Source organism: Mercurialis annua, linkage group LG6 (genome assembly GCF_937616625.2).
Source record: "Mercurialis annua linkage group LG6, ddMerAnnu1.2, whole genome shotgun sequence".
Lineage (NCBI taxonomy): Eukaryota > Viridiplantae > Streptophyta > Magnoliopsida > Malpighiales > Euphorbiaceae > Mercurialis > Mercurialis annua.
Genome location: NC_065575.1, coordinates 41,060,188 through 41,076,058, shown reverse-complemented (window position 1 = coordinate 41,076,058; position 15,871 = coordinate 41,060,188). Strand labels below are relative to the sequence as shown.

Genomic DNA, 15,871 nt, shown 5'->3' with positions numbered 1-15,871 from the left:
TAAGGACCCTTTTAGATATTTTTACACACAAAAAAAACTTTTTTCATTTTCGGCGAGGAGGAGCTCTTCCTCCTCGCCGGAGAAGAGGAGCTGCTGCTCATCGGAGCAGCAGCTCCTTCAAGAACGTTCTCTGTTCTTGAATCAAGAACAGACCCACTGTCACGACCCAAAACTATTGAGCCGCAACCGGCGCTAGGGAACGGGAGTGGTAGCTCCGGAACCCGTAACAAGCCTAAAATCCCAATTAATTTTTCGCAACTATAATATAAACAAACAATATCAAACAACGGAAGCAAATATACATATATAACATATAATCATGCATTTACACTAACTGTTTCAAAACCTCGCGGGCTCTAGTTACCGTACTTTGTACGAACTGGCCTCGCGGTACTATATACATCGGTTAGTGTTTCAAACATCTCACCGGCATCTGGGGCTGTGGATCATATACTAAACACGTAGCCTATCAAAATGCATATAAAACAATAACAGCAGTTAATATATACAATCAAAATGAACTGCTGTCTAGGCTACTATACTATCGACACAGGACCACTACTGCAGCACTCACAGAAGTCAGAAACTAACATATACAGCTGACTTCTGGACTTCAAAATTGGCCTCTAGCTAAGTCCACAAGCTAAGCACCTGAAAGACATCAAAGGTGAGGGGTCAGTATTTGGGAAAATACTGAGTGAGTTGACATTTACTAACAGTATTAATATAAAAACATAGCATCGCATGTCAAGAAAATATTAATATAAAAGATATAAACATGTACTTGATCCGTGTGAAACTAATATCCTAGCATGCGACACATCTCTCGAATAATCATATATCATTCAACCCAATCGTAAATATCAATTGCGAGTCCAACTCGCTGGTGGCCCAGCCACTAGATACGGGGACTTCCAGGCTACACCGTAGCCGAGTTCACTCTCGTATCGAAATCATATACCCAATCGTAAATTTCATATTCATCAACAGCTCCCAGTTGTGTCAAGTCATTTCTCAATGCAAACATACTAGACTGACTCGATACTGGTGATCACACAGCCTATTGACACCCAATAGGTAGCTAGTTTCTTCGGATCGCATACTAGTTCTTGCATATAGAAATTAAATAAACATATAACATTCAATCAATTGTATATAATGCGATGCATGAAAACAATATATATATATTTTCATAAAATAATTTCAATATATATAATACATGAAAGTAAAAGTACAACTCACAGTGAACCGCAATCCAAGAAATGATATGATCGATCTGATAATACGCTCTCGCTAGTCCGCCTCTATTGACTTCACTACTTGCTGACACGTCTGATAAATCGTTAATAGTTAGACGTGATTCTCGCATTCTTATATGTATAATACTTTTAAGTTTCATGATTTAGTTTCATTTTATACTTGTTTACGTATTCAATAACTTTAATCATGTAAACGATTTAGCGAATACTATTTCTCATAATTGAGAATTGCTTAACGTCCTTGACGTTTTTCATTATTGTTATTTATCTAAAACGTCGAGCTAATCTCGAGATTAATGATTCTCAAAGTCCGAAACCCGTCCTTTAGAGTCAAATTACTCAAAACGTCGAATGCCTAGGTCAATTACAGTTGTATACGCGTGGGGGCGAGTTGGGGTGCACGGGCGTGCGTTTTGGTGGGTGCACGATCGTGCAACCAAGTACACGTTCGTGCACCTCAGGGGTACACGTTCGTGTACTTATTGTACACGTTCGTGCACCATGAAAAGTGCACGTTCGTGTACTTCAGTACACGATCGTGTACCTTGCTAGGTGCACGTTCGTGTACTTTAAGTACACGTTCGTGCACCCGTGGTACACGGTCGTGTACCACGTGCACAGCCCCGGAAATCAGATTTTCCGGGGTTTCGCCACAACCCCGACGTGCTAAGCATACCCACGCTCAATACCCATATCACGGTTTCTTCAAAAACGCTATACTAATCTCGAAAACGTCAAATTCAACCCAAAATCACAATTTCATTAAAACAGCCTATAAACTTGCTTTTAGCACCAAAAATCCGAAGATTTACCTTGAAATAAAGCTCAAGATCAGTAGAGGATTGAATTCCGGAGAGATGTCCGCGAAAATCGCTTGAATCGGACGTCGAACGGAGAAACGGCGGCGAAACGACGTAATCGAATGAATTTCTCTCGCTCTCTCTGGATACTTCTTCCTTCTTTCTGATTCAAATTCTAAAACCTTATATGTTAAGGTTAAAAGCTCACTTTGATCCTTTCTTTCTTTCCTTGTTACCATTTATTTTTCAAACTTTTCTTCCGTACGATTTAGTCCATAGCTAAATCGTTAAACTCTTTTATTACGACTTATACGTATTATTTATATCTGATAAATAATACAAAGCCCGATATTAACACTTTCCCGTCAAAATCCAATATTTCTATTTTCGACATAAAGTGGCTAAATTACCACTTTGGTCCCTATACCTTATTTTAGGCTTTTCTCGCCATTCTCCCATTTAATTCCAATTCTAACTTTAGAATTAAAATATAATATAAGTTTTCTCCATAATAACCTTTTTCTAAAACCGACCTGCTAAAACTTATTTATCGGAATCCAATATCATCACTCCAGCGAATCTAAACTGGACACGTGGTCCAATTGGATAATTATACAGTTTGGGGTATTACACCCACGGTCTGTTCTTGATTCAAGAACAGATCATGGATCTGTTCTCGCCAAGAACAGATCGCCTCGGATCTGTTCTTGGGAAGAACAGAACAGATCGCAACATCTGTTCTACCTAAAACAGCAAGAACAGATCGTTGGATCTGTTCTTGAAGGGCTGTTGCTCCTTACCGGAGCAGCAGCTCTTCTCAGGCGAGGAGGAGCTCCTCCTCGCCTGAAAACAGACTTTTTTTTTTGAAAATTAATTTTTTTTTTATTCCGAAGGGTTGATTTTAATTTTTAGTGTATAGTTTTTTTTACGGTTTTTGATTTTATAAAATTGTTGATATCTATATAAATTAAAAAAAATTGTAAAAAAATTAAAATTAGAGGATTAATTTGTTATTTTAAGCTTATTATTGAAGGAGTGAAATTGTTTTTTTTTTAAATTATTAGGTATTAAGTTAAAATGTTTGAAAAAAATTAGGACTATTTTAAACCTTTTTTTTATTTAAAACCACCTTAAAAGAAAAACCACCTTTGAAAACCGGAGAGTGTATCTCACTCTCTTAAGTGAGAGTGGGGAGGGGGTTTTTTGTACCAAATTTGACAAGTTCAGGATAAAAGTGATCCATTTTGCTAATTTGGACGTTTTTGATACTTTGCGCCAAGTTCAGGGAGTAAAGTGATCCTTTGTTCATTTTTTTTTTTTATGATCAATGCATTTTCTCGGAGCTATTCTTTCAGAAAGAAGGCGCTTCGCCTCACGCCTCAATAACTAGAACCTCTTGGCACCTCAGAGCACCTTTAATAACTATTGTTGTGATAATTATGTATTAATAATTTGTTAAGAATGTTGAGGACTTCGGGTTATAAAAGTAGGCTTTGCAGTTTGGACTTGTTCGAAATGCGTATGCACAACTTTGCATAAATTTGCCATCAAAGAGTAGTCTTGAAATTTCAAATTTTTAAGAGATAATTACTATCACTTCTATGAGTTTAAGTCTGAAATACTATTTTGCTCATGAATTTTAAAAAAAAAAGCCTAATTACTTAAAAAACTCCTACCTTATAACATTTTTTCGTTTATACCCTGACTTAAGAAAAAGTTTATTTGTACCTTTTTTTTTATTTTTCATTTTCGTCTCTACCCTAAAAAGCTAATTTGACCTCTTTTCATTTGAAACAAATATTCAAAATGATCCTTTATATTTAGCTTATATTCTAATTAAACATTAATATTATTAATTATTTATAATGTTTTCATCCTTTAATTAATTTAATTGTCAAAAATTTAAATTTTAGGGTAGAGATGAAAACGAAAAATCAAAAAAAAGGATACAAATGAACTTTTTCCTAGGTGAGGGTATAAACGAAAAAATGTTATAAAGTGAGAGTTTTTAAGTAATTAGGCAAAAAAAAAAAACTATTATTTCCCCTCATATTTACAATTTATATAACTGAAACCCCCCATAAATGAGAATTTCAGTTAAAGAATAAACATAAGGGAATAGTACTTTTTTAAAACTCATGGAAAAAACAATATTTCAGACCTACATTCATAGAGGTAATAGTAATTATTTCAATTTTTAATCCAGACAAGAATAAGCATTGCTTGAAAATTAAAATTTTAATTGGCTTTTTATTTGCATAAGTTGAAGCTGAAAACATGAAAATTGAATATGCAGATATGGTGGTGAAAAGCATAGAGAAAGAAAATAAAAGTTTCTCATGTGGTAGCAATTGAGGTCTTGGCAAAAAAAACTCAAGATCCTTTTATTTCATTTATATTTTATGCGTTGCTTACGTGGATTAAAAGTTAAACGCTCTATATACTCTCACATAACACGAATGAGACACACTTGTTTAATTCCTACAGCTTAGCTACAAAAACATCAAAAAATAGAAGTATAAGGGCCGCAAAAGTGAAATTGATTGTTAAGAATTTTCAAAATAAAAATTGTATAATAAAGGGACTTTGAGATGGAGCTTTACCAAATAATTTAGGTGTTGCCATGTAGTTTCCATGTTGCTTCACAATAATGGTTTTCCATCTTGTATAAGCTAAACCATTTGCGTTTCTAGATAATGAAACCCAAAAAGAGAAATGAGTAGTTCAACTTGTAAAAGTGGGTTAATTCCTAATCATAAAATGTTAAAATAATAGAGACGTTCTAACCTGGTTTTAGTACAGCACCACCCAATTGACTCGTTTGAGATTGAAATTCATCATGTCTGTCCCAGCATCAGCATCCGTCACGCAACCAATATCTACTCATACAAGTATTAACGCATCATTAACCCACAACCAGCCGACCACCTTAAATCATTGTCCTTAGTTTTTACCGATCATTCCTGCTTTGCTTACTCCATTCTGTCGCCCTTCCATTGTATGGAAGAAGCCATCTCTTTTTTCTCTCCAGCCGCCTTCTAGACCGAATGCGACCACACAACTATGCAAATTAATTTATATGTGGCTACACCTGAAATAACCTATAGACCAATGGAGTATTCTCGAGAGTTCCCGATTAATTCAAACTATTTCTTTAACGGAAGCTATTAGAGTCACTAGGGATCGCATTCAAGATTCAGCTCAAACCTGCTATCAACCATTTTAGTTGAAACCAGAGCTTTAAGAAGTTTCTTCACATCTCCACCAGATGGAGCTTTCCGAATTTATAGGTCCGAACTCTGCAATCCTCGTCTTCAGAAGCTCATCTGAATTCTGTAATTCTCCAAAGCTCTGCTGTCTGTTTCACAAGCGGATTAGTACTGAAAGAAAGCACAATGGAGTGACTGACCAAAGACTATAATGAAACTTAAATTAAAACCTCCATCATACTCTCCACTCAACATATAAATGACTGGAAAAATACATAATGACTTCACGCCTTTGGTATAAACAAAATGAACAGGCACTCAATAATTTTGAGCACAAAACAGTTTGGTTGAAGAAACAAAAAATTCAAGTTTTTTGCTTAAAAATATCACCCAACTGCAAAACAATAAGAATAAAGGGACACAAACTGAATGGATCTTTCAGCCACATTATGTAAACAGAGGTTCTCTGAGGAAGAATCAATAAATGAATAAATGCTCTCTAAAAGAACTTTCATGGTACATAAATTACAAATCGTATGGGTGCATGATGCACCATGAATTACAAGTTTCAGGAATTTATGATCCCTTGAAGCAATTACACAGGTGGGACAAAGCACATGAGCATAGATTATCCATCCATCCCAAATGTAGATACCGCAGTCACTCCCTTTAATCCAGGTTGAATGCGACCGCATATCACATTGAAATCTGCGTGCTTCCATCACTAACCTTCTGATCAATATGGTTTACTTTGTTTATTGTCTCTCTTAAGCTGAACTTTCAATTTCTTACCACCTAATTGGCATCCATTCATCATATTAATTGCAGTTTGTGCTGCGGCTGCTGAATCGTAACTAACAAATCCTGCAAATAAAGCATATTATAGGAATATAATGGATTCAAAAGTTACTGCATTCCATTTTTAAATCTGATGCAGTAAAATAAAATAATAGATTCAAAAATAACTAAGAACAAATGCATACCGAAACATTTGCTAACCCCAGTTGCTTTGTCAACGAAGACTTTCGAACTCAAGACTTTGCCATATGGTTGAAAAGCATTTGCAAGCTCTTGGTCACCATAATCTTGAGGTATGTGATAAATGAATAAGTTAGCACCAGGCGGACCTAAGTTGAAGAAAATAGAAGAGTTAACATAGTGCCACCACAGCGAAAAATAATTAGCAAAATACAAAACTTGGAGATACAGATAACAAACCTTCTAATTGACCTACAGAACTTGAACTGACACCGGAAGCGGTTGCAGAATTACTGCTTGAAATCGTGGGTGATAATGCACCAGGTGAACTGTTTAAAGGCCGGTGACTCATCATTCCTCCAGGATATGCCACTGGATACTGGGCACCTGGTACCGCATGATAAGCAGAGCCAACGTAACTTACAGGAGGCATCGCATAATTTCTAGGGCCCATATTAGAGGCAAGATCAGGTCTAATTCCTCCACGCAATGCATTCCCCTGAGGAATAACACCATGATAAGCAGGTTGACTCTGTAAAGGTGGTAAGCGGTATGGCATGATTCCATACGTTCCAGGAGCCTGCAAGGACAACATCATAACCACCATCTGATTCCACTTTGATTTGGAAGAAGATTTGACTAAACATAAGAAGAAGGAAATAAGTAATCAAGCTGCAATAGCCAAAGGGGTGTGGGACAGCAGTTTAAAAAAGATCTGCTGTCTAGTCCAAAACTTTTTTAAGCATTTTATCAGTCAAACTATTTGCTGACACATAGGCAGCTGCAGTAGCAATAACACTGACCTGATATCCATATCCATTATAAGGGGGAACATACCCCATCGGCAAGGCTCCAAACAATGAAGGGTGTTGTGAATCAGCATTTGGCATATTAGAAGCCTGAGAGTGTGCTTTCTGAGCCCTCCGAGCCTGCCTCTCCTTCTCTGTGTCTGCCCATTTCACAACCAAAGGCACACTTGAACCCTGGTAGAATCAAAGATAAAAATTACAGTATAAGTTACTGCAACTATTACAGCATAATAATGCCAATCCTCTAGTTATAAGTGTAAATAATATATAAACTATATTAAACAATATATCTAGTTGATGCTAGGAAGTAAAAACAACAAAAAAGGTTTGGTCGTATATGCACCACTTGTTTCAATGCCCGGTAATCAACACAAAATATTGCATGTCATTAACTACAATATTAGGATGTTTGATGAACCGAAACAATTGTGATAATAAGTACTTTTTCTTGCTTCTGCCCATTTCACCTACTCTTGGTCAAAATGCTAGCATAGTCCAATGAAGAGATTTTAAGAAAAACTTAACCAGCATTTAAAAAAAATTAACATATTCCCATGTGTTCCTAACTAATTCGGGATCAAAGTTGTTAAGTTGACACCTACCTGATAAAGTAATTACCTAAGCTTCAGTACAGACTGCAGCTAGTTGATTTCTAACACTTATAATACAGTTGCATTTCCTGCCACCTCTAACTGATCTTGCTTAAAATATATTACTAAGACATATATAACATCTCCACAAACAACTGCAGTTAGCATGCAATTGTTACATCAAATCAATCAAGAAACAACCACAGTCAATGCATAAGATACTCTAGAAAAAAGTCACCAGGGTCAATTACAAAATCCCTTAGATGTTTTGCAAAGACAAAGTTTTTAGGACCTAAAAACACATAAAAAAGCAGACCTCCATTTTATGCTTCCCATTGATGGCCTCCAGAGCAGCAAGGGCTTGATCTTTTGTCTCATACTTCAAAAAAGCACAGCCTACCAAGTAATTAGTCAATATTAATGAAAAATCGGGCTATCATGCAATGGGAAGAATAAACTATAAAACAACTTGATAGTTCATAATCACCTTTGCTCGTTTGCTGCGAGCCTCTAAGAATTTGCAAGTCCTTTACAGTCCCATAAGTAGAGAATAAATCAGATAATTCAGCTTCAGAAACATTTTTTGGAAGCATACCAACAAACAGTTTGTGTTCTGGATCACAAGGAAAATGTAATGTCATTTAGAAAAGCACATAAGCATAAAAATAATAAAAAGGAAATATTGAAAAACTGAATAAAAAGAAGCATATTGTGAGAAATGAGAATACTGGCTGTAGCCGTTTAGAGCAATCATCTTAAGCACAATCACATAAACAAACAATGAAATTATATTACACCTAGCCTTTCCAATTCGCCATCTGCATATTTCACTTGCAACGGACTAGATGCCTGAATTGAACAAAAAGAATAAGGTGCATTTCAATTAGAGAGACAATGAAATTGATGCATCACATAGTATACAGTAAGAAAAATAACTGAGCATTGATCCAAGCATTTATATATGAATGATTGGCCAATTCAATCGAGTGGATTGAAAGTTTTCTCTAAGCTTGTTGAGGAAAAAAAATAGGGAATGGCATAAACAATTAGCCCACAGTGGCAACCATAAGATTGGCTCATATAGAGCTCCTTCATTTACTGAATCCCTAAGTCAGCAAAGTAAAAAAGCTGCATAAAAGTGCACAAAATAAATAGTTGTGGACATAACATGCGAGTAACCATGATTTATGCAAATCGATAGTAGACCCTTTTATTTACTTTTTTTTATTTTGGTCTCTTCATGCAAGAGGATGGGACACAATTTGATCTTCTAACATCTACCTAAACCTTCCTTACCGGACCACCAAAGCAAGGCCCAAAAAGCTTCCATTGTAAATGTTAAAGAAATTGAGAAAGAACAGTCTCCATTAGGCATCATTATCATTAAAACCCAGGTTAGACATGGTTCAACCAATTCTATAATTTCTTTTCCAAACATCTAATTCTACAATTTCATCATAACTATTCCCCATGCAAATGAGAAAGTATACCGCGTATTGATCTTCAAACTGCATTTCTGGAAAATAAAAAAAATCTACATTTATTTTTAACGAGAAGTTACACCCAAATCTTTTTGGATCAACGTCATCTTTTACATCACTCCCTGATTAGAACAGTTGCCATTGCAACCACTAGATTCTATCAGAGAATCTCACCATAAACTAACCTTGATAAGAAACTAAAAATCATGATCCCTACAAATGTTGTTGCCTTGCAATTTTCTAGAAGCAATCAGCAATAAATCATCTCAAATTTTCAACTTCACGACCACTAAATTGACAAGAAATGCAATTAGCATGTGTTAAACTAAAATGCAGTAGCATATCAAACAATGCAGTAAATCAATTGACCTATCCAGTCAATTCTCCATACATTACCACTAACTACAGTTAAAAAACATGCAGAGATCAGCAACTAGACAGTAAAAACAAAGCCGAAATCAAAAAATATTCACAATGCGGAAAACAAACAAGTGAAGATTATAAAACTAACCCCGGGCAAAGTTTTCTTGTTATGGCAAGCATCAACAGCCTTATCTGCTTCTTGCCTGGATGGACAAATCACAAAACAACAGCCTATAAAGCAACAAAAACTACACAAAATTAGGGTTAAAAAACACAATTCGCGAAGTACAAACAGCAAATCACACAAATCAAATCACAAAATGCGAGATTAGAACAAATATTAGGAATGTGAAAGAGAAGAAAAACCTCTCGAGGCGCGCGTGGTTTTATCCTTAATGATGTTGACCTCGTCGACGAGAGAAAACTCTTTAAACATGGACAGAAGCTGAGCTTCGGTCATATGCTTCGGTACTTGACCGACAAATAGCTTTACAATCTCTTCATTACTGCTGCTGCTGCTAGTCGGAGATTTCTTCTCCTTTATTATATCCTCCGCCATTAATGCACCTCTCGAACTCTCTGTTTTTCACACAAAACACACGCACTTCCCGTTTCTGGTTCGTTTGGCGTGTTTCTCTCTCTAGATTCGTGTTTCTCTCTCTAGATTTATGTTTTTTTGTTTTTCTTGTTCTCGAGAAGTCGTCGATGGGGGAAATTGGAGGATGAATTTGTTGGATCTTCGATGCATTAATTAATTATTTAATTATTTAGAGAAAAGGGCTCGATCTTTCCCGGAATTACGGCTACGACCTTACAGCTGTTTTTATTTAGGACAGTTGTGAGCAGCAGTAAAAGGGGCTGTACATTTGGGGAAATTTGTGGGAGAAATGACGGAAATAGCCCTCATGCAGTGCGTTTGCATGGCAAGTGTGAGGGGTACAGGACGAGTTAAGGAATGGAATTTGATTGAAAAAGGTTTGGGTTATGTTTGGATATGACTTCTTCAGTTTAATAGTGAACTTCTGAACACTTTTCAGATTCAGTTATTTTGATTACATAATTAACTACCCAAAATAATTTATAACTCACCATTTTAATCAACTTTATATATCCCGTTTTATTTAACAGAATTTCATTCGTCTAATTCACCTCCAAAATTAAAAACGGATACATGGTTGGACCATATTAGACTTGAGCCTTAGATATAAAAAATATTAATTAAAATCATTTATAAATTTATTAAATAAATCAAACAAAGCTTTCATATATCAAATTATATTAAAATCAATATTTTACAAAACATCACCAATACTGCAAACATAATTAAAAAAAAGGGTCTAACATATTCAAGATAGTTTGCAAGTTATTTGAATTTTCTTCTAAGTTAGACAGGTTTTTATAAATAGTTCGATTAAATAGTAAAATATCAAAATTTGATTGGTTTTTCAAATATTAAAAATTTAAAAATTGAACCAAATTAAAAGATAAAATTTAATTTGCTTTAATTTTTAACTATACTGAAATACAAAAACAATTTACATTTTTGAAAATTTTAATAATAATAATAAATGAATGTGTTAAATTTATGAATCAAACTATACATACTGAATAATAATGTATTACACATTTTAGTATTTGGACATTTATAATTTGAGTTTTTTTATTTTTTAAAATCAAAATGTAAACCAACTGAAAAAATCATAACAATCAGTTTCAGTTTTTTTTATTTAATTTCTTTACTCGTTTCGCACAAGTGTACACCCGCACCTAAGATCACACTTATATAAAATTTACTATATTAAATTATAGGTATAATTACTAAAAAATACCCCAATTTTTTATTTTTTTCGTTTGTCTCATCTTTAAAAAATCTTCAATTTTAGTCTATTAATTAAATTTTACTTTCAATTGTAGCCATTTATTTAAATTTGAGTAAAAACCATTTTAAATAAACCTCTCGTATTGCTCGTTTTTGAAAGTTATTTTGATAAAAATATAAATTGGAACAATATGAAGTAATAAATGCCATATTTAAATTTGGACAAATAGCTATAATTGAAAGTAAAAAATAAAAATTGGGCTAACATTAAAAATGGCAAATCAATTCATGAATGATTGTGTAATATGTTATACAAAAAACAATTATCTTTATTGACAATGAAGATATCTTACAATAGTTTTAGAAAATGAAGACTCGTAAGATACAATTGCCTCTTAGAAAAAGAGATAATTTATTGATTTTGAATTTTTTTTTACTATCAGTTGTATTTTACATTAGAAATTTTAATGATGAAATGATGTTAATTATTTGTGATATGATTTTTGGTGAGGCACGAATAATTTAAAATTTGGCTTCATCACTGTCCAAAAGTATATATCTCGAAAATTAATTTTTAATCCATTCATTTTTTTATTGTCACGTCAGTTGTGTTAAAAAGAATGTGTTAAAAATGAGAGTTATATAATATTACTCACTCCTTATACCTTTATAGTAAAAATAAAAATAATAATTGTAACTAATTTATTAAAAATATGCTTATATTTTAAAAAATAAAATATTATAGAATTTCTATATTGAATGCTCATGTAAAAAAATAGTTATATCGTAAAAATTTATCAATTTTACACGTTTTTATCATTTTAATCACGTCGTTTATAAAATCGTTATTAATCTCATACATCAACTACCAATTTTTTTTCAAATCGATACACTTGGTGAAAATTCAGTGAAAATCTATGAATTGACAAACAAATAGTGACATGTTAGAACAAACTAGATAATGACACGTCAACGATTTTCACTGAATTTTTATCCGATGTGTCAGTTTGAAAAGATTGATAGTTGATATATAAAAATAATTATTTTAAATCAGTATGATTAAAATGAAAAAACGTATAAAGTTGATGAATTTTTATGGCAGACTGCATGTCTCTTAGATTTTTCTAAATGCATCACATCATAATTTGAATTTTGAGAGACAGCATGCATGGCTCGTAGATTTATCCAATTAAATCTTTTGATGCAAACAATTAAAGTGACCAACATGAAATTTGTTGCATTATACTATATAGTTTTCATTCCATTGATAAAGACATTTCTTATATTTGTTTCTTCTACATCAGAACACGCTTTTTCCCTCCTTCCTTTTTGAATTTACTTCTCATAAACAAACCATATGCCCCCCTTTTCCAAAAACGGTCCATACAATTAACTCTCATACATACAAAGTTCTTACTACTAATTTCTATTTTCACTTTAATTTTCCATGTTAATGTTAAGAGTCTAAGCAAAGACGTGCTTATAATCTAAAATACTTATAAATGCAATTGTGAATAAATTTAACTCCAATAATTTTTTATAAATAAATCTAACAAAAAAATCAGTATCACTATTTTTTTTTGATTTAAAATTATTGTCAATTCTAATTTAGTTTAATAATTATTTAACTAATACATTCCATGATTTGTTAAGAAAATAATTTTAAAGATTAAATGTATAAAATTACGAAAAATAAATTAATTTTTTTAAAATATGTATATGTAATTTTTTAAAATCTATAACTAAAATGTATGTCAAATAAATAATTAACAAAATTGGATCAAAATTGCAGTTAATCATTTAAAGTCGGGATAAAATTATGAAATATTAATTATTTGGTTAGAATAAGAACATGGAAATATTTAATTTTTTGAAAGCTTAGTTTATTACCGATTGTCGCAATAGAGTTGCAGCAGTCTTACTATCACTTAATTAAAAAAATATAATTAATGTTATAAATTTTAACAATCAATTTTTATATAGTTCATTGTGAATTTTAAATAAAAATAATAAAAAAATTAACTTTAAGAATTATATTTTGTTAAAATTAGATAAAAAGGAAAGAAAGTAGATTATTATGTTGGAATAAAGCAAGTATATTAAATATAATTGGCTTAATTTTATTAATTTAATCATTAAAAGTACTAAAAATAGACTGGTTTTTATTATTTTGCTGTCTGGAGTGATTAGTTTAAAAATGAAAAACTTGCACGGAAAGGGAGAAGTTGTTGAGCAGAATGGTTGGGCGCGTCATTTTCAGCAAAAAAAAAACACATCGGATCCGTTATTTTGGGGGACTAAAGGGGTATTAATGTAATTAGAAAACGAAGGTTATAACGGTAGTTTATGATCAAATAGAAGGACTAAAGATAAGAATGCCAGACTGTCCCGCCAAGCGCTGAGTAATGCTTTGCGTCGCCGTTGTGATTTGCAACTTGCTCTTCTCTTTTATGACTTTTTCCACTCCATGTCTTCATGTTTTATCATTTTATTTTGCAACATCATTATTAAACACAATATAATAAAAATAGGGTCAATTCCAATACAACATTTGAAATATTTACTAACCATTCGCGAATTAAATTAAAATTTTTGTCATTCGTGAATGAACTAAACTAGCCGATTTTGAATGATAGGTGATATTTTGAAACCTTTTCTAGCAACATTAATTAAAATCGGCTAGTTTACCTCATTCACATATGACAAATTTTCCGGTTTGGTTCACAATTAATTTGACTATTTTTTCTTTTTAATAATAAATGTATTTTCATGTTTCTAAATTAAAAGATGACTAACTAAATACATATTATTAATTGAATTAATTTTAATAAATTAAATAAAATTAATTAAGCTTTTGATCGACAATAAGTGATAATTTTAATATTGAAATAATTTTATATACATTTTATGAATTATTTGAGTCACTATCTAACAATGAAATCATGAACTGATAAATCATTAAACAAGAGTGCTTTCAGTAATGGAGTATAATTTTAACTACACAAACTAGATTTCGAAAATATATAATAAGTCGAACAAGTTGATTATGGATAGACTATAGATGGAGTATAATTTTTGAATTTCTTACCATATCAACAGTTTAGTTGATCATTAGATCATGAATTCATCAAGTTCACTCATGCTCGAGCTATTTAAATCAAATTTAGATATTTATTTTTGCATAAGTCCGCTTTCAATCCAAATTTATAATATTAGACATTTTTTCACGTGTAATTGACCTCACATATTTAGTTAATTTTTCTATAGAACTAAAAGAAATTCGACTCGATTCCATATAATTTTAATATATAAATCAAATTTGAACAATAATGATTGTGCTCGAACATAATTCATTCCGAATTTATAATCTTATTTGAAAGAATCAAATTCGCTAACTGTGATTCGAACCTGTCCAAATTTAATATATGAGCATATATCACTTTTTATGAGTGATAAATTGTTTTAAACTTTATTTGTTTTAAAAATATTTTTATAAATTTATGAATTCTATTTATATTCAATCTAAATAGTAGAATTCACAAATCTATAAATTTCACATTTTATAAATTTATTAAATTTTAAAATTCTCCGTGTGCCTTAGTAATGTGTAAAATAGTGTACAAAATTTAGGTAGCATTTCTCTCAATAACCAAGAATAGATGTCCATTTTACATAATAGAATAAAAAATATATGCGGGTTCCACTCAACTATACATAAAAAAAAGATTAGATAAATTGAAGTGTCACTATTTTTGATTCCCAAAGCTACAAATTTCACCATCTTGAATTTGTTTCCAATTACGTAATGAACATTCCAAAAAAGATTTTGTCAATTGAACCAATCCAAAATTCCAATTATTCATCTTGCTCCAACCAAAATTCATAAAAAAGGTAAATACTAAATCTTAAAAAGAGAAGCAAAAAGGGTGATCAATTTAGAATCTATCTGGAGCATTTAATTTGCTGATTGGCTGCCAGCAGTAACCAGCAATTTAACTTAAAATGGGTCCCTATACTTTGTCTATGCTTATGCTTCACCCTTTTGGACTACCATTTAAGTCAAAGGAGCCATAATTGGATTTGATGTATGCATGTTTCAGAGTTTTTAATTGAAATTGATCATATTGGCTTGGCCTATTCTTGCCTAGAAATACAATTGGCCAGAAAGAAAATAATAGAATTTCTTGTTTTGTGGCCATTTTGGTCCATGACTCATTTTGAAAAAATTACTACAAATGTAGAATTAGGTCATATAAATGAGAAAAGGACCCTTTTCAATTTTTGTCAAACTCCAATGAGTTGGAAGAGACATATTCATATTATAATGTTTTTTCTTAAAGAACAGATGTGAGTAGACCTGAGCTTAGTTGGATTTGATCGAATTCAGATAAGTCAAACATAACTCTTTCATATTTAAATTAATTTTAATCCGAATTTAGCTCGGACATAAATTTTTATTTAAACTCGGCCATTAATTGAATTTATACAGGTTTACTTTAACTTTTTAGATCTTTATTAAAATTTAAGAATTTTTTTCTATTTCCGTATGTGAAAACAATTTTA

The 15,871-nt window shown here is 32.0% G+C and overlaps 1 protein-coding gene and 1 long non-coding RNA gene across 2 annotated transcripts; both read right to left on the bottom strand.

The window, feature by feature from the left end:
- Nucleotides 1-282: 282 nt before the first annotated feature.
- LOC126687316 (uncharacterized) lies at nt 283-2,806 on the bottom strand. Its single transcript, XR_007644102.2, has 3 exons — nt 2,072-2,806; nt 1,243-1,332; nt 283-651 (listed from the first exon to the last, which is right to left on the bottom strand). It is a non-coding gene; the product is annotated as an uncharacterized LOC126687316 (long non-coding RNA).
- Nucleotides 2,807-5,685: 2,879 nt separating this feature from the next.
- On the bottom strand, nt 5,686-10,280 carry LOC126687315 (RNA-binding protein BRN1). The gene is made up of 9 exons (XM_050381848.2): nt 9,856-10,280; nt 9,638-9,720; nt 8,443-8,494; nt 8,133-8,258; nt 7,962-8,041; nt 7,050-7,229; nt 6,487-6,826; nt 6,252-6,395; nt 5,686-6,132 (listed from the first exon to the last, which is right to left on the bottom strand). The coding sequence occupies exons 1-9, from the start codon at nt 10,046-10,048 to the stop codon at nt 6,005-6,007; spliced, it is 1,326 nt and encodes a 441-aa protein (XP_050237805.1). The 5' UTR covers nt 10,049-10,280; the 3' UTR covers nt 5,686-6,004.
- Nucleotides 10,281-15,871: the final 5,591 nt, after the last annotated feature.